The following is a 23,147-nucleotide window of genomic DNA, read 5'->3' on the forward strand; positions in this document are numbered from 1 at the left end:
GCATCGGCAGGCGGACTCTCAACCACTGCACCACCAGGGAAGCCCAGTCATGTAACTCTTGCTTGCTTTCTTCTGGGTTTCCTGGCTCATTCTTCTTTCTCTACAAACACTGATCACAGAACCTAAAGCAAGGTGTGCGGTTGAGAGGAGCGTTACCTCCATTCAAATCAGAGGGGAGACCTTGCATATTTGCTTTCTGTGTTTGCTGGGAATAAAGCCGTGGGAGTGGTGGCTGGGTGCACCCAAGATAACATTGAAATGTCCAGATGCACAGGCCTGTTTCCGGGAGAACCTGTCTGCCGGCTAGAGATTGGGGTATGGGTGTGTGGGGCTGTGTGTCAGGGCCTTGACATCCATATTTGGGGAAAGTCTCATTAAAATGTGTCTGAATTCGGAGGCCAGACACACACCACCTACAGGAAGCAGCAGGTCCATCAATTCCCTAACATAATTCTAAAATCAAATTATGTAGACAAAACGCCATGGCTGATCTCCAGCCAAGTCTCTCTTTTGTGTGACTATATAATCCTGATATTTTGACCAACTGTAGTGAAAACCGCTTTTGCAAAATGTAGGTGACAGTGTGTGAGACCTGAAAGGGCTCTGAAGTGTTCTAGTTTAATCTGTCCATGTTACAGATGAAAAAACTGTGACCCACAGAGGTTGAGCCATTTGTCCCAAATCACGCAGCACACGGCGTGTTAGGGACAGTGTCAGGAGCAGATGCTAGGCCTCTCAGTAACCAGGTCAGGGTCTCTGGCCCAGCCTGCCCTGTTCCCTCCTCCTGGCCTTTGTGGAACTTCCATGTCTGCATGCCACGTGGTCTTCACGTGGTTCTTGCAACAGGAGTGAAAGGGTGAGATGGCCGTCAACACAATGCCCTGCTTCTTCTCATCCCAGTTCCAATGTCGGTGGACCAAGAGCCTATCTCTAGGATTTGGCTTCCTGTTCTCAAAAGAGGGGACAACTCTGCCTGCCTCTGCCACTCCATATGGAAACAGAGAAGGAGCCCCAGATTGGAAGTTGAGATGGGAGCTCCACCTTTGTCATCTTTAAAGTAGCTGTGGGGGCTTCCCTGGTGGTGCAGTGGTTGAGAGTCCGCCTGCCGATGCAGGGAACACGGGTTCGTGCCCCCGTCCGGGTAGATCCCACGTGCCGCGGAGCGGCTGGGTCCGTGAACCATGGCCGCTGCGCCTGCGCGTCCGGAGCCTGTGCTCCGCAACGGGAGAGGCCACAACAGTGAGAGGCCTGCGTACCGCAAAAAAAAAAAAAAAAAAAAAAAAAAAAAAAAAAAAAAAAAAAAGTAGCTGTGGTTCAAGGCACTTGGGCAAGTTTCGTAACTTATTTGTACATCTCTTGACTCACAGCCCCCCCAAAAAACATATGGGTGGGAAATAATACCTGCCCTACCCATTTCTGTAAGATCAAAATGGAACTATGTCAGTGAAACGTGGTTTTAGTCGTGAGGAGAAAATGTTAACATCTGGTGTAAGAGGAGATTCCTGGAGCCTTATTTTTTTTAAGCGAGGTCAGGCGAAGTGGTTTCCTGTGATGAGCAGAGCCTAAAGGAAGGGCTTTTATTGGGGGGCGGGGGGGCGGGTCTCAGCTGCGCTTCTTCCCCAGAGGGTGGCGCCCTCGGGGCAGAGCCGGAGCCAGGATGGGGCGGGGGTCCACTCAGACCGCCTCGCCCTCAAACCAGCTGGGCCTGCGCGGTGCATTGGGACAAGTGCCTCTTGGGGCTCCTTCCCTAACAAATGTAAAAATAATGCCCTTGAACCAAGAGTGAAACTGAGCTATCTAAGGAAAACACTGTGAGCAAACACCAAGGGCTGAGGGAAACCATCTAATCAGAGCAGCTCCCCGGGAGCACAGCAGGACGAAGGCGGCAGCTGGGTGGGAGGACGGTGATCCAGGCCATGTCCACCACCACATGCCAAGTGGTGGGCTTCCTGCTGTCCATCCTGGGCCTGGCCGGCTGCATCGCCGCCACGGTGATGGACATGTGGAGCACCCAGGACCTGTACGACAACCCTGTCACCGCCGTGTTCCAGTACGAAGGGCTCTGGCGCAGCTGCGTGCAGCAGAGCTCTGGCTTCACCCAGTGCCGGCCGTACTTCACCATCCTGGGCCTGCCAGGTAGGCGAGGGCACAGGTGAGGCAGGGAAGGGCCTGCTTCTCTCACCGCAGCCAGGAGGGACTGGTGAGATGCGCGCAGGGCATGACCCTCGCAGCACGGGCTCCGGATCAGAGGTGTGAATAAGAGGCGAAGCTGACCCTGTGTCAAAAGAGGGCTATAGTCGTAGCGGTGAATATCAGAGACTTCGTACTCAGGTCAAAGGAATTGCTAGTAAGGAAGCAGGTCATGAAAGGAATGGGTCTATCGTGAGGACAGGCTCATGATACTAGAATAGACAATGTTTCTCAAGGAGAAAAGTAATCGTGTGCATGTGTGTGCCTCGCTCTTGCCTGCACACACATGGGAGTAGGTAGGATGGTGAATATTTTCTTCCAGTCAAAAAAGTTTATTGGGAGCTAATATCATTTCATTATCAATTCAATTAATGTTTCCTTTGAAAAGCTGGAGTCTCTGTAGGTGCCAGAAAGTATACATTGCCATTAAACTATAAATATCTTTTCTCTGCATTTGTGTTGAGAGGTTCTGGTCTGCACTCCTAAAAAACAATGCATGTCAAAATATAATTATAGAACTGTAATGATATTATAATAATTTCAGAATATAAATATAATTATAAATGTGACATCGTTTCACCCCTGAATATAAAATCAGCTAAATCCCTGTTTCTCATACAGATAATTATTTCACATAGGAATCATAGGAACTTTGCATTCTAGATATTATGGAAGCTCTACTTGTATTTGTTTTTGAAAGCAAAAAGAAATAAAAGGTCAGGCTAATCAGTGACTCCAAGGAGTGGCCCAGATGTGAGTTTGGTGAGGAAAGGAAAACAGGACTGGGTTTTGCCTCTCTGAAACAAACACTTTGTGGACAGGTAGATGGGAATAAATTTGCACAAAACTGTTAGGAGCCTGTGAAGCCCTTGAAATTGAATTATAAAGAGCAATTCAATTAATTCATCACCATGTGTAGAAAGAAATAGAAGGTGGGTGGCAGAGTGGAAGAATTGGGGTATTGACTCCATTTTTAGAAGCCACTTGTGTTGCAGGACAGACCGATCCCTGACTGAGACCTGCTTAGAGAATCAAGGGTGGTAGAACCTGGCCGTAGGGAAGGAAACCCTGGAGGAGGGATGATGCTATAGGGTGAGGGCAAAGGTCAGAAGGGAGGAGGTGCGAGACCCTGGATTGTTGAGTCGCTAGCTAATTTTAACTATTAAATGAAAAAATAAGATTGACCCTATGTTGAAAATTAAGGCATGACATTCCATGACTTCAGCTCCTTAACCCAGGGCCCCATCACAGGTTATCAATCTCTTGCTCATTCTGTATTTTTCTACACATGGGTCTCCCAAATATCCCCACTCTCCTAAATGGCCAGACCCCATCGCTGCCACTCTCATTGTCTTTCCTGTTCTATCGAGGGATCCCATCCTCCCTGAGCCCTCCCAGAATCTCTCCTCATCTCCCCACCTCTCTGCAGAACAAGATCCCCTCCCTCCCTCCCTCCCGTCCAAGGCCGACCTCTCCACGCTGCTGTGAATGCCCCTTTGCCCTCCTGTCTGGCCATCACCGCTGATCAGCCCCTCTCCTTTTTGCCTCTTTCATCTTTCCTCCTCTCTTATGCTTATATCCTCCTTTACTGGAAAACCTTCTCTTGATTCGGATCATTGTCAACTTCTGTCTCTCCCCGGCTCACTGACAATCAAATTAAAAGACTCAATTTTTCTACCACCCCTCACTCTTAACCTCTGGTTTCTATCCTTCATGTCTTTAGAGTGTTTTCTGCTTTGATTGTGGCAGAAGGTCGGGCAGAATCTTCCAGTCACCAACTTCCAGTTCTCACCTCTCATCTCCCTGGATATTTCAAGACCTAACCAGCTTCCATGGTTCCCCACTCCCAGCTTAATTAGGTGCAGACATGACAGCCTGACACCCACACCCTCCTGCGTTGCTCACCTCCCTTCCCTGACCCATCTCTTACCAGCCCTTTGCCCACAGCCTAAGGTTTTCCCTGTCCGTTTACTATGCCTTGGGCTTGGTCCTAGATACCCATTGCCCCTACTGCCCAAATATCCCCCCTCTTACACCCCAGCTGCCACCTGCACAAATCTTCCCATATGTGAGGTCCAGCTCAATACCATCTCCTCCCTGAAGCCCCCTCACATCCCCAAGTTAAAAAGGATCCCACAGATCTCTGTACCACATCCTGTACCACTCCCGACAACTGCTCACAAATCTGAAACTCTGAAAAGCTCCAGGCAGCCTTCACAGAGGGGGACCCCAGCCCTGCCGGTCTGCGTCGGGGAAACAGGATCCCACCAAAAGCCAGGAAAGACATTTCTTGGGACTGAGTTTGTGGAAGAGGAGATACTTTAAATCATTGATCATGTATGGCCTTGGAGAACAGTGTGGATTTAAGAATAGCCAGTCCTCAAGGCAGCAGGAGTGACCACAGTGTCAATTGGCATCCTGAAATATTGTGAATAAGAGGAGATCTTCCCCCCTACCTTGGTCCAGGCCTTTCTCTTCCTCCTCTTCTCAAGTCTTTTTCCATTCCTGCCCTTCACACTCTCTCACCCATGGCTTTCAAATTCATCTATATTTTATCACCATGTGAGAGGATTCAGGTTTGTACACGGTTAGAACAAACCAAAGCCATGTCAGGTTGGAGAGAGATAACTGCTTTTTTTCAAATTGTTTTATTTTTTTAATTAATTTTTATACAATTTTTAAAACTTACTTTCCAGTTACATTTATTACCAAATGTTGGTTACATTCCCCGTGTTGTTCAATACATCCCTGTAGCCTAGATTACACCCGATAGTTTGTATCTCCCACTCCCACACCCCTATATTGCCCCTCCCCCGCTCCCCACTGGTAACCAGTAGTTTGTTCTCTATGGAGAGATAACTTCTTTTTAAGGAAGGGGGAGAAACTAAAACTTACTGAGGCTGGCTTAGTTCCATGCTGGGGCCAAGCAGCATCTGATCCTCACAACATTTCTTTGCAAGAAATATCTCTATCCCACTCCAGAGTTGAGGAGACTTGGCTTCTGTGAGGTTAAAAGACTTGCCTAATGACACTCACCTAGTATCATGAAGTCTGCAGGTTTTCATGAAATACACAGGACTTCCATATCAGTTCCCTGGGATCTCTGGATAATCAAAGCCTTCCCACCTTATTCTGAAGGGCTTTCCCTCTGAGGTCTGGCCTCAGACTTCCCTCCTCTGGGATCCCCTCCTTTGGGCTCCTCCACCAGCCATTCCTGCCTTCAATCTGAAGCCAAGCTGTGCCTGAAGATATGGGTCCTCCCCCTCCCACCCCAACAAAGGCCCCATGTCCAGTCTTTGGCACTTTGTGACTTGCGGTCTCATCAGCCCCACCCACACCCCCTAGCCAGCTTAGTGATGTCAGCTACTGGGAACTCTTTCCTCTCAACTCCCCATTCTGAGCACCTCCTCCTAAGCCCTCTTGAGGGCTGTTTTCCCAGATTATTCCTTGCAATTTTATGTCACTGAACAATTAAGTGAAAATCCCTAGGGATCAAGGCAAAACATTAACATTTCTTTAGAAGTTTCCCCAGGAGAGGCTGAGGTACAGCCAGGATTGGGAACCACGCCTTGCCTGTCAGTTCATAGCTACTTTGGGGGAATAAGATATATTGCAACGGTGGCGGGGGGGGGGGGGGGTGGGAGAGGGGAAGCTATAGAGCCATGGAGGAGAGTGTAATAACAGAGTGCAGAGGGCAAAGGGGAGAGATTCCCGCAGAGGATTGGTGCCGACCAGCTCTCACCAGCCTGAGACTCTTGTCTGATCATCTGCCAGGGCGGGCAGGGGCTGAGACCTGAGGCTCAGGATTTGGGGAGGGGGGGGGGGGGGGGGGGTGTGTGGCGGAAACTGAGTTCCCATTTTTCTGTTTGCTTCTGTCAGCCCTGAATCCTGCCCACCCTTCAGGTCTGATAATACATCTTTGTTCATTGGAAAGAATGCTGTAGTCACACCTTTGGTGCAGGGAATCAGTCTATAGAACCCATTGACTCACCTGTTATCAGCTGATAAGCCTATGCCCCTTGCTCAGAATATCAAATAAGAGACAGAGAGGCTAAAAGAGAAATCTTACCTCCTTTGGAAGCAGTTCCTCTGGTGACTTATCCATGGAGACAGATTAGTATTCCAGGTGGTAGAATCTTCCAGATGGAAAGGAAGTTCGGGTCACCACCATGCATCCCCATGGTCATTACTAGACATAGGGGGGGTTCCAGCAATGAGTAGTGAAGAACGTTTCCCCTCGCTTCCTGACAGCTGCCCCCATCACAGCTCCCACCCTCAGAAGAATACCCACAAGGGGTCTCCAAAGCAAGGAAGATCTTGGTTCATCCATCCAGGTCCAGAGTTGTGGCTCTGACAGTGGACCCGCAAGATTTAAGACAGTGTTGTGTCTTTGTCCAACCACAGGCTAAAAGAAAGTGGTAAGCTAGCCCTAACCCTAGAAGGAGATTCTAAAAAATAAAATGGAGCTCAGGGTCAGGGTGGAACCCTGGTTCAAAGCAGGTACCAGTGTTCATCAGAAATCCAGAGATCAAGAGAGAGCAGTAAAGAATGAGGTCTTGTCATGCAAACCTGACCCAGCAAAGGCAAGAGGACATCTGAGAGCCTGAAGCAAAGGCTGTCTTTGCAAAGGCAAAGACAGGCTGGCTACGGCTTTGGTACCCAAGGAATCCTGTGGCACACACAGCAGCAGCTGCTCTCCACATCAGGCAAGCCCGGTGCTTTTACCTCCCACCAGCTGGCATCACCATCCCTTCTAATCCAACAATGTCAGGGAAGACCACATACTTCAGCCACAGCCATAGCACATACGTGGTATGTTTTCAGGAACAAATAGTAGAACCACTCAGTTAAAGAGATTCAATGACCCCATCCTTGCCAACAGTCCAGGATAAGTAAAATTTTTCATAGAGTGAGGAAGGAATATTTTTTATCCTACTTGGTTAATATTGTTTATTTGGCTGGTTGATTGGTTGATTGGTTGGTTGGTTGGTTGGTTGGGTTTTAGTTGTTTTAACCAGATGCCTGGCCAGGTGCTTCTGAAAAGGGATAAAAGATTTTGTTCTCTGAATGGCTTAAGGCTTAAAATATCAGAACAAGAGCAGTTTTTAAAACCTTTAACAGGTTCCTGAGTAGATTTGAAGTTCATAAGAGGCCCATGAGGACAAGACAGAAGGAAAGTCAAAGTCCCTTCCTCCTCTCATAGGTCCAGGTTTCTGGTAGCCACATGCAAAAATAGAAGAGCCTTGAGGGTATTTCCTGAAGTCTGGGGCTGCCCCACAAATGTCCTCTCCACAGCTGTCCTGAACCACAGCCCTAGAGTTTAATTGTGTGTGTGAAAGAGAGCTAGAACCACACCATGAGTGACTGTCAGAAAGGGGTTCTATTATGATTTCTTAGCCAAGGTACTCCCAAGGTGAAAAGAAATTTGAAGTTCAGGATTTCCAGTGAAAATATAATCTTTCCAGGTTGTAAGCTGCTTGAAGACAGAGATTATTTCTCATGAAATTTTATTCTTCCTAAAGCATCTGGCAAAGGGCTTTGCAGAGAATTTGAGCTTAAGAATACATGATGGATGAATGAATGAATGAATTCATGGATGAGCGCCTGAATCTGTTAACGTTTGACTATGAGAGTATACCAACATGTGCTGGATGAATACACAAAGGTATAAATAAATACACAAGTAGATGTCACATGCTTGCATTTGTTAATGAGGGAATGGATGAGGTGTTTGTTCCCAGTATGTGTGGGGTCAACAAAGCCATTGGGCAAGGCTTTGGAAAACAGAGGTGACACACTAGAGCCCTCTTATATTAAGGAGTGGATCCAGAGGCCACTCTTAAGCCCTCATGAGTTCTTTTCACCTTACTGGGGCCACCGTGGCTCTAGCATCAGGAAACTGCAAGCCCAAGACGCTAATGTTCACCAATTCTTCTAGGAATGAATGGTCAGATCCTGGAAGATTGATGCACACCATACAACAACACATTTACCCCCAGAATATAGTGGTTAATAGGACCAAGACTGATGATGGATGCTTATAGAAATCTCTTCCCAGCAGGGAAGCAAAGTTAAAAGCAGAAGTTTCTTTAGGGAGGAGAGAATCAGAATTAAGTGATTAGAAGTAAATGACGCAGAACTAGGCTGGTTACCATTGTCTCGCTACCTGATGAGAAAGTTGCCGGGGCCTCCATTCCTCAGACACTGCAGAAGGCTCTTTAATGAACTGTGCATGATCTACGTCTCCTGTTTTCAATATCTTTCATTGATTTCCAATTCTTCCATCATGACAAATTGCTTTATGATACACACGTTAGAGTGAATAAGCAGGCAGCTCCCCTGATACCGGCCATATTTGAGATGAAATCTTCCCGAAGAGACTGGAGAGAATTCCTCCCAGGGCTCCCTTGTCTTGAGAGTCACATTTATAAATAATCTCCTGGGACAGGCAATTCCCTGAGATGACTTCTGGAGAATATTCCTTTATACATTCTTACCATCCATTTCAGAGGATGACATTTTATGGTCTAGTCTCCAAGTTTGAAGGATGCATTCTGTTAGGAGCTTACAGATCCCTATACCTTGCTGGCAGCCAGAACTCTACCTGTTTTTCCAGGATAAAGTACCTCAGAGCAATGTATTGTGATGGGAAAATAACCATTTTGAAACAGCTCCAGGTTTGACCCCCAGCTCTGCCTTTCCTTTGATATGTGTCTTTGGGCAGGTTATTTAACCTCTGAGTCTCAATTTCTTCAATTATAAAATAGAGATAATAATATTACCTACATTGCAAGGGAGTTTTTATATGGATTCAATCGCTTAATGTTGAAAAGTCCCTAATAGCTTTCAATTAAAAGTAGCAGTTGGCAGGTTTTCCTGGTGGCGCAGTGGTTGAGAGTCCGCCTGCCGATGAAGGGGACACGGGTTTGAGCCCCGGTCCGGGAAGAACCCACATGCCGCGGCTGGGCCCGTAAGCCATGGCCGCTGAGCCTGCTTGTCCGGAGCCTGTGCCCCGCAACGGGAGAGGCCACAACAGTGAGAGGCCCGCATACCGAAAAAAAAAAGTAGCAATTGGCTATGACAACTAGGATAAGACAGAGCTCTCTGCTTTGCTTCACATGGTTCTTCAGTTCTGCTCTACCAGAACTACCCACACTAGTGGCCTTTCTCTCTGGAAGACACAAGAACTAATTTATCTTCCTTTTGTAAAATTAATTATGCTTGTGGTGAACATGTTTAATGACTTTCTTTCCCCACTTTGGCATAAGCTCTGTGAGGGCAGAGACCATATCCGACCTGTTACTCACGGTCATCCCCATGCCTAGTCATGCAGGCTCAGTAAAAAACTGTTGGGATGAGTCACTGCACCTTAAGGATGCACTAGAAACCTCTTTGAAAATATCTGGAGGGGAGGTCACTGCAGGAGAGTCCCAGCAGTATGTACAGCTTCCATTGATTCCTGGAAAGGGAACTGCTGATAAACTGTGGTTGTGCTGAAAGGCCTGAGATTGATATAATCGTCTTTTTATGTAGACCCCAAACCTACAGCTCACCATGACCTTAGTAGTCCCTTTGGGAAGAGGCAACAATACAGTGCCCCTGGTATACCACCTAATGACCTTGCTTCATTATAGGCTGTAAATGAGTATTGAGCTTTCTGGAAGTGGACACAACCCTATGAAGCACTGAGTTCCTATGGAAAGACTAGAGAAGAAAGATGTTTGGGTTAGAAGTCAAAGCAACACAGTTTTACTATAAGCTCTATCAATAATTTTTAATGGCACCTTAGTTAAGCCATTTCCCCTTCTTGGACCCCAGGTTATCAAGCTTTAAAATGAGGACATGAAATAGCTAAATTCCCTTGGCCCTCCCAGCTCCAACAGTTCATAATTTTCTCATTCTATAGACTTCTGCGTGCATGGCTTTCATCAATCAGGGGAGTGTAAGCGATGGTTTTGCATTTTTCACAATTTCATATCCCCTGAGGATGATAAGGTTCACAGTTTATGGACTTGCCTTTTCTCAGCAGTTTGGTGCTGGTTGGTTGTAGTTGTTTTGTTGTATTAAACCAGAGCCTAATCAATCATGCTGAGGTGGTCTTACTTGTCTGCTTGTGTCTTGCCCCTCACCCCGCAGCCATGCTGCAGGCAGTGCGAGCCCTGATGATTGTGGGCATCGTCCTGAGTGTCATTGGCCTCCTGGTGTCCATCTTCGCCCTAAAGTGCATCCGCATTGGTGGCATGGATGACTCTGCCAAAGCCAAAATGACACTTACCTCCGGGATCATGTTCATCATCTCAGGTAAACAAGGAGCCTGGGGTTCCCTCTCTCAAATGCGCGTCCAGGAATGTCAAAGCAAAATCATTCTGGCAGAGGACAGGGCTTCTCCCTAGTGAGCATGGTTTGAACATGGACCAGAGCTTTACACGCTGGGACTCAAGATCTGAGATTAAGGCTCACTTACACTCTACAGAATTATCATGAGTGCTGGTGTCCCTCTTAGCTGCCACCCTCGCCTCATTATGAGAGATTCTCAACTCTAGGTAGACATGTGACTCAATCCCTAAAGGCATTATTTTGGTGAGACTTTAGAAAATGATTTTAAGGGAAAAGCCCTTGACATCATCAAAGGACCAGGCCCAAAATATTTGTACTACTGACCCCTGGTCCCGAGATGGAAAATCTCTTTCTGCGCACGTACAAATCCTTCCTCGACTAGAGAGATAAGAGAGTGTAGGCACCTAGCACAGGGTCTGACTCATAGTGGGAATTCAATAATCGATGCTTGGATTGACCATCCTGTTATAGGAATAGCATATTCTGCAGCCTGCTCCTCTAAACTCATTTAAACATACATTGCCTCACAAACAATGTGATCCATTTAAAGCTGACTCCGGAGTTTTCTTGTTTTTGCCCACAGGTCTCTGTGCAATCGCTGGAGTGTCTGTATTTGCCAACATGCTGGTGACTAACTTCTGGATGTCCACAGCTAACATGTACACCAGCATGGGTGGGATGGTGCAGACCGTCCAGACCAGGTAACCTCCTAATCTAGTCTCAGTATTCCGTGGTGAACATTGTTGTAAAAATCCGATTAAACACGTATGCCTAATGTGACTGTCAGTGCCTGAAATAGCAAAAATTTATCAGAGGCAACCATGCCATATCATAAATCAACAATGATCTGTAAATTCATAAAGTTCATTTCAGTGAAATATCCTTGGTGATACGACTGGAGGCTGATCTGACATTTGCATTGAAATACAGCGACAGTTCACAGTATTTATCTACCACTCTTACACAGGCCCCATTGTGGTGGCAACGAAACAGGCACTGCTAACCCAAGCCTGTAAATGAGCATCACCCCCACGTCTCCAGTCCATGACGGGAACCCAGCTAGGGACAGGGCAAAGCTGGAATCGAAATGAGGGAGGTGCGGTACAGATGAGAAAAGTAATGTTTCTTCCTTGTACGGCTGCACCTTCTCTCATTCATTCATTCATTCATTCTACAAATGTATCGAACATACAGGCACTCTTCTGAGGTCTGGGGATAACGACAAGGACCTCGTTCTCACGGAGGTCACGGTCTAGTGGAGGGAGATGAAACCTCACTGTAATTTGGTGTCGGAAGCAGAGTAGAACTTTTCAAAGATGGAAGAGCAATTCCAATACCTATATTCATTTAGCCACTTCAAAGGGATGTATTTCACAGCAAGAAGCAGCAGCAAATTCCTGAAGGAGAAAGATCTTGTTCTGGGAGAGCAATGTAAATATTATACCTAAGTGACCCGTCATCTCTGGAGTGGATACACTTGGTATTTCTCTAGCAGCACCATCATGGGAGACAGATGAGCGTGAGCACGTGATAAATCCATTACTCTCTGGCTCCCTGGAACTCCACTCGCCATCCATGTTCCTACTTTATTTCAAGAATAGGAAAAAATGTGATCCCCATAAGCTGCCCTCATCCTCCTTTACCGTCCCCTCATGGTCTCTTGACTACAAGGGCAACTTAGAAGCATGCTGATCAACTCCTCCTGGTTTTCCTGGGATTTTCCCAGTTTTAGCACTGATAATCCCAGATCCTGGGAAACTTCTCTGTCACAGGCATATCAGGATGGTTGGTCACCCTATTTTGAAGAGCTCGCCTTGGCCGCAGTATCTGGGTGCCTGGTGTCACTGCCCCTGCCCGAGGAGTCACCCACCCGCCTGGCACCCAGCGCTAATGCCCACCATCACTCTCTTACACCGTCTCCTTAGAACATTCCCGTGTCCCTTGGGCAGGCAACTTCAGAGATTTTGTTCTCAGACAATCCTGTTTTGATGTAATTGAGTCCCATTGGAGGCAACCCTCCAAGGGGAAGGACACCAGCCTTGGTGGACTGGAATTCAGTGTGGACTGGAACAAAAGCACCATGAGGGTGGGGTCTGTGTCCGTTTTGTTCATCCCTTTGTCCCAGTGCCTGGCAGTGCCAGGCACATAGTAAGAGCTCAATAAATACTTGTTGAACAAATGAGTAAAGAAATGAATGAAAGAATGACTGGTCTCTTCACATTAGTTCTTTCTAAACATAATGCTCCTACAGGCATGGATCCCATAATCTCTCAAACTTCTCTTACCAAACCGTAATCTCTCAAACTTCTCTTACCAAACCTTCAAGACACTTCCCTTTGCCAATAGGGAGGGAGGGGGATTTCCTGAGATGTTCCTCTGAAATTAGAAGTTTACAATTAATTCTATGCCTGAGTGATGCTAGGGGCCTAAGAATCCCACAGCTTTTTTGCTGAGTAGCTTCAGTCCCAATTCTATTCTCCAGGACACTTGATTCAGTTGACTGCGACCCAAAGGGCTGTGTTCAGGAGCGGGCTGGGATAGATATAGAATCCAAAAGTGGGGACAGAGAGGATGGGCATGGCCAGGTTCACTGCGTAGAGCCCAGGGAGTTGAGTCAACCACATTCACAGCCATCGTCTCCCCACCCAGGTACACCTTTGGTGCGGCTCTGTTTGTTGGCTGGGTCGCTGGAGGCCTCACGCTAATTGGAGGTGTGCTGATGTGCATCACTTGCCGGGGCCTGGCGCCGGAGGAAACCAAGTGAGTCTCCCCATCCCAATGCAATCAGACGTTTTATCCGAGTCCATTTTAACATATCATTTGCAGGCAGAATGATCAGTATAGGTACATGGAAGAACTCTACTGACAAAAGGATCATGAACCTTATCTTTTACGAGGAGTCCTAAAGAACAGAACAGGCCTATTTCAGCCTGAGCAGATTTAGAAATGATGCTATTGAAGGAAAAACCCAGCCCTCTAGGTTTCCCCCCTGACACCAGTATTCTGTAACTCAATGGTCCTCAGCTGGGAGCAATTTTACCCACCTCCCACCCCCACCTACCCCTGCCCTGGTCCCCAGGAGATATTGGGCAACATCTGAAGACTCTTGTTACAGCTTTGGGGTGGAAGGGTTGATACTAGAATCTGGTGGGTATAGGCCAGGGATGCTGCTAAATATCCTACAAAGCACAGGACAGGCCCCTACAACAAAGAAGTATCCGTTCCAAGATGTTAGTAGCACTGCTGCTGAGAATGCCTGTTGTACCTCTGTAACTGGGCCTGGAGTTGGGAGACCTGGATCCCGGTCAAGTTCTCCTGTTCACCAGCCCCGTGACCTCTAGCCAGTCATTTGCCCTCTCTGAGCCTCTGTTACCTCATTCACATACTAAGCAGATTAGGGGAGATGGGTTGCATGTAAATACCTCCCAGCTCACAAATTCTATGATTCTTTGGCATAACCATGTTCCCCTGGACATCATTTCTGGTTCAGCTTCATCTTAATTGATGAACAGAGGGAACTCACTAGTCACTAACCCCCCAGCTCTAACACAAAGCAAGAAATTCTGCTCTACCGCAGAGGCTGAAAAGTGAGTGTCCCAAAGCCCAGGGAAGCAACTGTCTCAGTTTGCCCAGGACTAAGGGCTTCCTGGGACACTGGACTTTCAGTGCTAAAAGTCAGACATCCTAGGGAAAATGAGTAGTTTGTCCTCCTACCAAATACGTCTATGGTCATAGAATGTTTCTTTTGCTTTCAGGTACAAAGCCGTCTCTTATCACGCCTCGGGCCACAATGTTGCCTACAGGCCTGGAGGCTTCAAAGCCAGCACTGTCTTTGAGTCCAACACCAAAAACAAGAAGATATACGATGGGGGTGCCCGCACAGAAGATGAGGGACAATCTCATCCTTCCAAGTACGACTACGTGTAGCCCTCCAAGACACCTCGGCAGGAGCAGAAGAAATCCCCCAACTAGAGCTCACCCCAAAACAAGGACATTTTACCTTGATTTCCCATTGCTTTTGACTCACAGTTGGAAGTTAGAAAGCCTTGGTTTCACCTGTGGTGAGGTCAGATGGTCTTGGACACCGGCCTCTGTCTCTAAATGTTCCATCACAAAACAGCTGAGTTAGCAGATGTGCATTAGCAGCTATAGCCCACATTTTCCAATCCTCTTATTTCTTTTTTTTTAACATAACCTTTTTAATCTGATGATAGAATGCGGTTTGAATTCCTATCAATCACTTAGATAATTTAGGCAGACTCTCCCTCCTCCTTCTAGCCAATGGCCCATTGATGATCTATTTCCCAACCCATCCCCCAGAACAATTCTGAAAGGAAAACAAGAGTCAATCAAAAGACATCATTTTCTGCTATTTGATTTTTGCCCCTTCCCCCCACCCCCACCCTAACTTGGCTACTAATAAACACTGATTGAAGGGGAGTTGGTAGGGAAAAATATTTATCATATCTGCAGCTCATTATTTGAGTTTTCTTACACTATGATCTTGAACATTACTTGGACCAAAGTGATTTCAGTTTGAGGAAACCAACCTTTCCCACTTCTGCTAACATCTGCTAATTCCAGCTGGACTCCCCACTGCAGGTCCTCTCTCTGCCACAGGCCAGAAACTGTCCCTAGAGGAATGAGAAAAGAATTTTTTTCTTTTTTCTTTTTTTTTTTTGGTAATCTAAATATATTTGGTATTCTAAATATACTTAGAATAAATAATGTATTAGTGAAATGATACACTGTCTCTGTGAATTAGCCTCACCCCTGTATATGAATAGAAGAAAATGAAAAAAATAATTGCTCTGATGTTGTATTGTACTTTGTAAAATCACATTTAAGTCCAAATTTCATGAAATGCTCACTGATCCTATTTCTTTCCCTTTGAGGTCTCCTGGGCTCTGATTATAGATGATAGAATCAGTGTAATCCATGTAAAAACCAAATAATGGAACACAGCATGTCCTAGGAAGTGAGTTGAAACTGGTTCTTTTTAAAAAAAAGTGATGAGCCTGAATGTAATATTTCCAAGTGACGGGTGTCCACACTTCCATGGCTGCAGGCCACTAAGAGTTGAGAGTGGCACTTACTTGGCACTGTGGTCAGCTTTGTGACCCTGAATTAACTAAATTCATCTTGAGTGGTTGGACCATTGGATGTTCAAGAACTCTCTGCAGCCACACGCCTTCCCTGTGTTTGCATCACTACTGCCAGAAGCCTAACCTCCTTCTTCCAGGCCACCAGAATCCCATCCCAGCACCAGAGCCAGAATAGCACCCCCCCCCCCAGGAAACTGAGGTAAGGCCAATCTCTCAAAACTACCTACTCAGGGAACAGCGCTGGCACTGGGGGAATCTGACCATTGGGTTATTCTTTGGAGGAAAAAAGTCCTCAGGCCAATAGTGCATATGAAAGTGGCCTCCAAGGAGATGGGTGGATATTCATAGGGGTCTTCAGGCTGTAAAGACTACGTTCAGGGGGAGACCAGATCATGGCCCATTAAACAGAGAGGAATTGTGTTCACCAAGAATCCAAACAGTAAACCCAGAGACACTTCTCAATGAGACAGCAATGGTTTTAGGCCAAACCACATAAGAGTGTTCATGAAAATCATTGTCTAAGATGGGGTAAAGGATGAACAGATAAAATCAGGATGGACCTGGAGATTATCATACTAAGTGAAATAAGTCAGAGAGAGAAAGACAAATATCATATGATATCGCTTATATGCAGAATCTAAAAAAAAAATGATACAAATGAACTTATTTACAAAACAGAAACAGACTCACAGACTTAGAGAATGAACTTATGGTCACCAGTGGGGAAGGGTAAGAGGGAGGGACAGATTGGAAGTTTGGGATTGACATGTACACACTGCTATATTTAAAATACATAACCAACATGGAACTACTGGAAAAAAAGAATTAAAAATTAATAAAAAGTCAGCAAGTGCATGCACACACACACACACAAAGTGGAGGTTGGGAGAGAGAAACCTGAGCAATGTAGGACATGGAGAGTGTTCAGGGTTCTCAGGGTTTGAGTTGAAGGCCATGAACACAGTGAACTCTCCCCCTCACCACCACCAAGTCCCTAGTCAGGTCTGAGGCCCTGAGGTGTGGCTCAGCTGGGTTTTTAATTAGCACATTGTCTATCCAACACTTAATTGTTTGAAAGCCTCCATGTAGTTAGAGTGCGCTTTGTAAATTTTTTTTGTTGCTGCTCTTATTGTATATGCACTGAGTATTGATCTCCATGTTTTGTTACTTAAATATTAAAGATACTGTTATCTCACATTCGAACAGCTTCTGCTCTTTTTTCCTTAGCTTCAGAATGTGGAGGTGGGAGTCTCAGCACCTCAAAGCTGAGTACATCTCCCTGGGGTGTTTCTGTTTGCAGAATCTCCGTCTTCTCAGCAGCAGCCTGGCTGCCTGGAGGCCAGCCAGGTCTGATCCAGTCCAGTTAGCAGTTTCTGCAACTTGGGAAGCCTGAATAAAAAGGGATTCCCAGAGCTGCCAGGCATGCAGCGTGGGATCCAAAAACCAAGTTTAGCCTGCCTGACCCTGAGTGTGCCAGCCTGAAGTGTCTAATGTCATTGGTAAGCCCATGAGCTAGTAAAACAAGAGAGTCAATGCCTGTTCCCTTGATGACATCAAGGTCTGGCTTGACCAGCTCAATTAGCCATACTCACTGAGGCTGTATCAGGCTGTGGAAACTGCATGCTCTATAGAAGCAGAACATCCCAATCTCAAATCCAGGCCGCACCATTTCCCAGCTGTGTTAGCTTGAACAAAACACTTAACCTTTCAGAATCTCAGTTTCCTTATCTACAGAATAGGCATAATAAGGCTAATGGAATAATGTGAGTAAAGGATCTATTTAAGTGAAAACACCTGACTTGCACAACTTTAAGACAACCAGGGCCTTGGCTTGTGTAGCTAGCATATGAGGCCAGGATTGGTTTCAGGCACAGAAGGATCAAGGAATATGCTCAAGACTCTACCTTTTTCTGCTCACATCTCAGTTCTGCTTTCCTCTCAGTTGGTGTGCTTCTCAGGCAGGTTGTTCCCACAGGCTAGCAGTGATGGCTGTTCATATTTCCAGGCACAGGCCATCTTTCAGCTCGGGAAACTTGCCAAAAAGGAGGTATCTCTTTCCTGATATCTGTAGGAGAAAAAAATCCTGATAAAACTCATTGGACTATTTGAGTCATGAATCTATTCCTATCCAGGTATCCATCCATCATCTCTTCCTATAGCCAGAGCAGTGGTATTTAGCTTGGCCAAGCCTGGGTCCCACAGTCAAAACGTGGAGATGGGGACTTCCCTGGCGGTACAGTGGTAAAGAATCTGCCTTACAATGCAGGGGACGCGGGTTCGATCCCTGGTCAGGGAAGTAAGATCCCACATGCCGTGGGGCAACTTAGCCCACAAGCCACAACTACTGAGCTCGCGCACCTGGACGACAGCCCGTGTGCTGCAAACTACAGAGCCCATGTGCTCTGGAGCCTGCGGGCCACAACTAGAGAAGAGAAAATCCTGTGCTCTCGTGCACCACAATGAAGAGTCCGCGTGCTACAACTAAAACCCGACGCGGCCAAAAATAAATAAAATAAATAAATAATAAATAAATCTTAAAGAAAAAGAAGTGGAGATTTGTCATATACCACAAAGACTATATCCTAAGGACCCAGAGTCCTTAGCAATCAGGCACTCATTGTTTTGCCTTGATTTTATTTTCTTTTTTACTCCTTTGGTTGAAACTGAACTCCAAAAATAACTTCAGAGGCACAACCTCTGAACCTCTCTGACCATTTACCAAATAGCACAGTATTTACAGTACAGAGAGGGAAGATATGGGAGACTTCTTTGGTTCTCACAGGAAACTGATAATTACAACCTAAAAATGGCCAAAAAAAAAAAAAAAAAAAAAAAACCTTCACATTCAATTTTAAACAAGTAGGATTACCAAACTGGATAGTAGAAAACTAAGGTTAAGGACATTTTGAAGACTCCGTGCGAAAACAGTATGTGCAAGTCATAATGTACAAGCTCAAAATATGACTCATCACTGTTATCCATAAAAATCCCTGGGGAATCCCGAGGAGTGGGCTACAGTGTTGCGCTGTCATTCATGTTGAGGTCCAAAAGAAAGAGGGTTAAATCAATGTTTCCATGGGATGCCCAATTCTTTTACCTTTTTTCTTGGGTAATATTCAGCCCCATCCTGCCACCACAGATATTATACAGGGTCAACCAATGCAATGACTACACTTTTCGCCAAAGTGCCTGGTATCTCAGAGTTGGAGCGTTTCATCGGAGAGAGCACTGGACTTGGAATCCAGTCTCTGGGGAAACCTGAACTTCTGGTCCCAACTCCACGGCCAACCAGTTATGTGACCTTCAAGGATCAATCACAATGATTCACCAACACGTTTTCATTATTTTGTTTCCCTATCGAGTCCTTGGGATTATCAGTACTGCATCTAGTGCTTTACATACCTTATCTCTAATCCTCCAACAACCCTGATGTCTCCTCATCAACCTCCATCCTGTGACCAGTCTGAGTGGCCCAGAGCTCCCAGATACTTGTCAGGAACCACACACTAGCAAACATACACTCACCGATACGCACACAGACTCAGTCAGCTGTATCTCTGGGTCCTCAGCAGCATCCACAATTTCTTTGATTTTTCAGTTCTCAGGCGTTTGCATACACCTCGGAGCTGCTTTTGAACTATTCCATTCGTCCAGCTGAAGCCAGGCTGATTTATCAACCTTCCCAATCCACCCTGAGGAAGGAAAGGGATTATTTTCTTCAGAATAGCCCAAATTAATATGAAAAGAGTAAAAGAGGAATTAGGAGTAGGGATAAACAGAGTTTCCTTTTGGCTTAGTATTTAGTGCAAGACACTATATCATGGAGAAATAATGTCACTAAAGTTCTTCAGAAGTATTCAAATCCTATTCTGGAGCAAAAGTATTTAATTTAGATACAGAAAAAAGGGTCTAACAGTGATGGTTTTCAGTATGCATAGCACCACAATACTCAGTACTAAAGGCAGCTACTACCTAATGATCAAATAAGATGAAAACCCTTAGCCACCCCTACTATAGGATTGCTAAAAGAAATCAGAGATTTCTTCCTTGGAGAACCTTCCAGGGAGAGTTGGGACCTGCCTGGAGATGAGGAACGTACAAGTCCCTTCTATAGAAAATATCATATTTTGTCTTATCTTTTAACTTAGATTTTGGGAGGAAATGTAAAGATAATGTAAAACCTAATATGAAAAAGGCTAAAAATATTTGTTCTTTAATCCAGCAATTCTCTTTTTTTCACATCCTCCAAGGAAATAATCATAAATATTTATGCCCAAAGATATATATCAATTGTTTGGAATAGTGAAACTGCATCATCCTAAAATACAGCTAGAGGAAGACTTAAATAAATAATAGTTTATACATGTAAATTAATACACAGTCATTAAATTCTTAAGATTTTTTAAAATATTAATTCTTTTAAATAGTGCATTGAAAAATACCCTGGAAAGAAATATATTTCAAAATATTTTAAAGTGGTTGTTTTTATAGTGATATAATGATACCTTTCCTTTATTTATACTTCTTAGTACTTTCCAAATTTTCTTCAATGAGAATATCTTCATTTCCTATCCAGAGGAAAAACAAAACTAAGAACTTATGGAGGATCAAAACCTTGAAAATAACATCCAGAAATGGCACAATATGAATATACTTAACTATACACTTAAAAATAGTTAATATGGTAAATTTTATGTTATGTGTTTCTTTTTTACCACAATTTAAAAATAATAATAACATCCAAGCAGGAAGTCCACAAGGGCAGGTGCAGCCTGTTACCTGGAGACTAGACCATCTCAGACAGCTTGGAGGGAGGAAGCCGATAAGTCCTGTCTGAATAGAGCCCTCTGCTTATTCTGAACCAATAAAATAAAATGCTTATGAGCCCAGAAACTGGACCTCTACTGAGTTGTTTTAGTTTTTCCCCTGTGGAGACACTTTGGCATTCATTTCTCCATTTCATCACCTCTACTCAAACTTGAAGATGGGAGACAGAGGCCCACACCCCGACAGTGGGCAAGGACCAGAAAAGAGTCAGGGGGAGCTAGAACAACTGTTGGAGTCCATAGGCAGGTTTAACCTCTTACTTTCTCCCCAAGGCCACACGTTTCCACCCCATTGGCCTCCCTGGTTCCCAATGCCTTTTTCTGGACAAAAGGGCCAACTCAAAAGAGCGAGGACAAGCTTGCCGTGGGGCAGGTGATCTAATGTTGGCAGGTGGCCTGGACCTCCACTCTCCTGTGTAGGGGAGTATCCAGAGCAGACCGTCAGTTCCCAAGCCTTCAATACCTGAAACACATCAGACCTGCATCTGGGAAAGAAGGGGCTTGGTAAAAGCCATATGTCTTGTATCTAAGGAGGAAGACTTTAGGGGCCTCAATGGCTTTCTCAGGGTTTCTAAAAGATAATCTGAATCTCAGTTGGTGTGTTACACTTAGACTCCACTCAGAGATGTTAGGCAAAATTTAGTAGCCTTTTTTTAATTGGGAAAGTAACGTTTTAGAAACCTAGGCTTACATAGAAGTGAAGAAAACGAACTAAACTCCCCTTTCCTGAGCAGACATTAGAAATTAAGAGAAAAGCATTGATGGCAGAACTGAATGATGATGAAAGATCTCTTCGAGCCTTAAAAAATATATAGAAAATTACAATATTAATACTACTATCAGTATCATCTACTGAGATCTAGTAGATCTCAGACATAGCTTCAGGCCCTTTTTGTACACTAGCTCCAATCCTCAAAATAACTCAGGAGACAAGTATTATTATCCTCATTTCACATATGAAGACACCAAGGCTCAGAGAGGTTAAGTGTCTTGCCTAAGTAAGGTGATCAACTGTTCTTGTTTGTGATAAACTGTCCTGAGTTTAGCACTGAAAGTCTTGTCTTCCAGGAAACCCCTCAGTCCTCAGCAAATTAGGACATCTGGTCACCCTATGCCAAAGCTACATAGCTAATAGGAAAGCATGGACTCCAACCAAGGTTTGTCTGCCTCCACACCTCACTCTCTTTCCACTATGCCAGAGTGAATCCCACTAAGGCAAAATACATATATAAATACAAAGGAGGGAAGGAAGGAAAGAAGGGAGAGAGGGAGGGAGGGAGGAATAAGTCTACTTTAAAGGAAAAAGTATTTGCCTATGAAACCAGGAAGCATAATACTTAAAACAACATACTGTAAAATTTCAATCTTTAATTCTCTAATTTTAAACAAAATATAAAAAAATAGCAAATCTAGGCTTCCCTGGTGGTGCAGTGTTTGAGAGTCCGCCTGCCAATGCAGGGGACACGGGTTCGTGCCCCGGTAGGGGAGGATCCCACATGCCGCGGAGCGGCTGGGCCCGTGAGCCATGGCCGCTGAGCCTGCGCGTCCGGAACCTGTGCTCCACAACGGGAGAGGCCACAGCGGTGAGAGGCCCGCGTACCGCCAAAAAAAAAAAGAGCAAATCAATTGTAAATGGTGGACAGAAGATGGTGGGGATGGAGGAGGACATCAGGCTAGCTGTTCGCTTTGAGCTGATACATTCAGCCTCTGCAAAACTCTCAGTGTGCTGTGTGACGTGGACGCATTTTTAAGGCTGAGGAGACCTGTGGTGTGATGCCAGAGGGTCAGGGAAGGCCCAGAGCCCCCAAAGGGCACTCTCTGCAGGTGAAATCCCTGATCCCTCCAGTGGTGACAGCCAAAAACCACCCAAAGGTCACTGAGATTGGGTTTCGGTTGAGGCACATTTCATCTCAGCACTAATCTTATGTTAGAGCTCCCCAACACTCTGGGTTCTGAGTCAATTTCCATCAATCGAGAGTTTTTTCATTCCTTTCTTGTCTAAAGTGGAGCTCAATGTGACCTGCTCACTCTAGTCTCAGGTTTGTGACCAGTCCAGGCTTTTCCTGTTATCAAAGCTGCCACCCTTAGCCCTCGTTGACAATATAAAGCTTATTTATTTTGTTCAACAATCCAACTTGAATTTCCCCAAAGAATTTTTTGAAAGGTAAAATATCAAACATATTAATCATGTTTGCCGCCCATACTTATTGCCCAAAGGAGGACAGTTGCCATGGCAATGGCTCTGGTAAGGAGGATGGAGTCTGGCTGAAGGGTGAATAAAATACCATAATAGGGCATAGGCCACCCAGCTAGCCCCCCCTTATGATACTGGGAGTGTTTGCCCAAGTCTTAGGAGTTGAGTCATAATTAAGAGAGAATGAGAGAAAGAAAAATGTCCAGCAAGCATTTTGAGGGATGGAGGTGGGGCGTCAGAATGGGTGGGTGTATGTGACTGTGTTTTCTCCTGAGGGCTGGCAAAACCCTCCCACCACTAGCCCTTGTGCAGACAGATCAGCCCCATCCACCTGCAAAGGGGCACAGCCAACGGGGCAGAGAGAAGCCAGTGAAGGGTTCACTGGAGAGTTGGCATTGAAATGACCCTCCTGGCCTCTCTGGCAACATACTCCAAGTCACTACCGGATTCATTCTCTGTGACCCAGTGGTCCCTTCCTGGGAATCTGCCCAAAGG

The 23,147-nt window shown here is 45.4% G+C and overlaps 1 protein-coding gene across 2 annotated transcripts in view; it reads left to right on the plus strand.

Moving 5' to 3' along the window:
- Positions 1-15,269, plus strand: part of CLDN18 (claudin 18) — a 23,231-nt gene extending 7,962 nt beyond the window's left edge. The window contains exons 1-5 of one of the 2 annotated variants that reach the window (XM_007464345.1): positions 1,766-2,136; positions 10,327-10,491; positions 11,111-11,228; positions 13,177-13,287; positions 14,283-15,269. In XM_007464345.1, coding sequence (XP_007464407.1) covers positions 1,917-2,136; positions 10,327-10,491; positions 11,111-11,228; positions 13,177-13,287; positions 14,283-14,454 — 786 coding nt within the window. In that variant the 5' untranslated portion in view covers positions 1,766-1,916 and the 3' untranslated portion in view covers positions 14,455-15,269. Of the gene's footprint in view, positions 1-1,765; positions 2,137-10,326; positions 10,492-11,110; positions 11,229-13,176; positions 13,288-14,282 lie in introns of those variants that run through there. The other variant, XM_007464346.1, reaches the window with a different exon arrangement.
- The last annotated feature ends 7,878 nt before the right edge of the window (positions 15,270-23,147 follow it).

Source organism: Lipotes vexillifer, unplaced genomic scaffold (assembly GCF_000442215.2).
Source record: "Lipotes vexillifer unplaced genomic scaffold, Lipotes_vexillifer_v1.1 scaffold957, whole genome shotgun sequence".
In the NCBI taxonomy this organism is placed as follows: domain Eukaryota; kingdom Metazoa; phylum Chordata; class Mammalia; order Artiodactyla; family Lipotidae; genus Lipotes; species Lipotes vexillifer.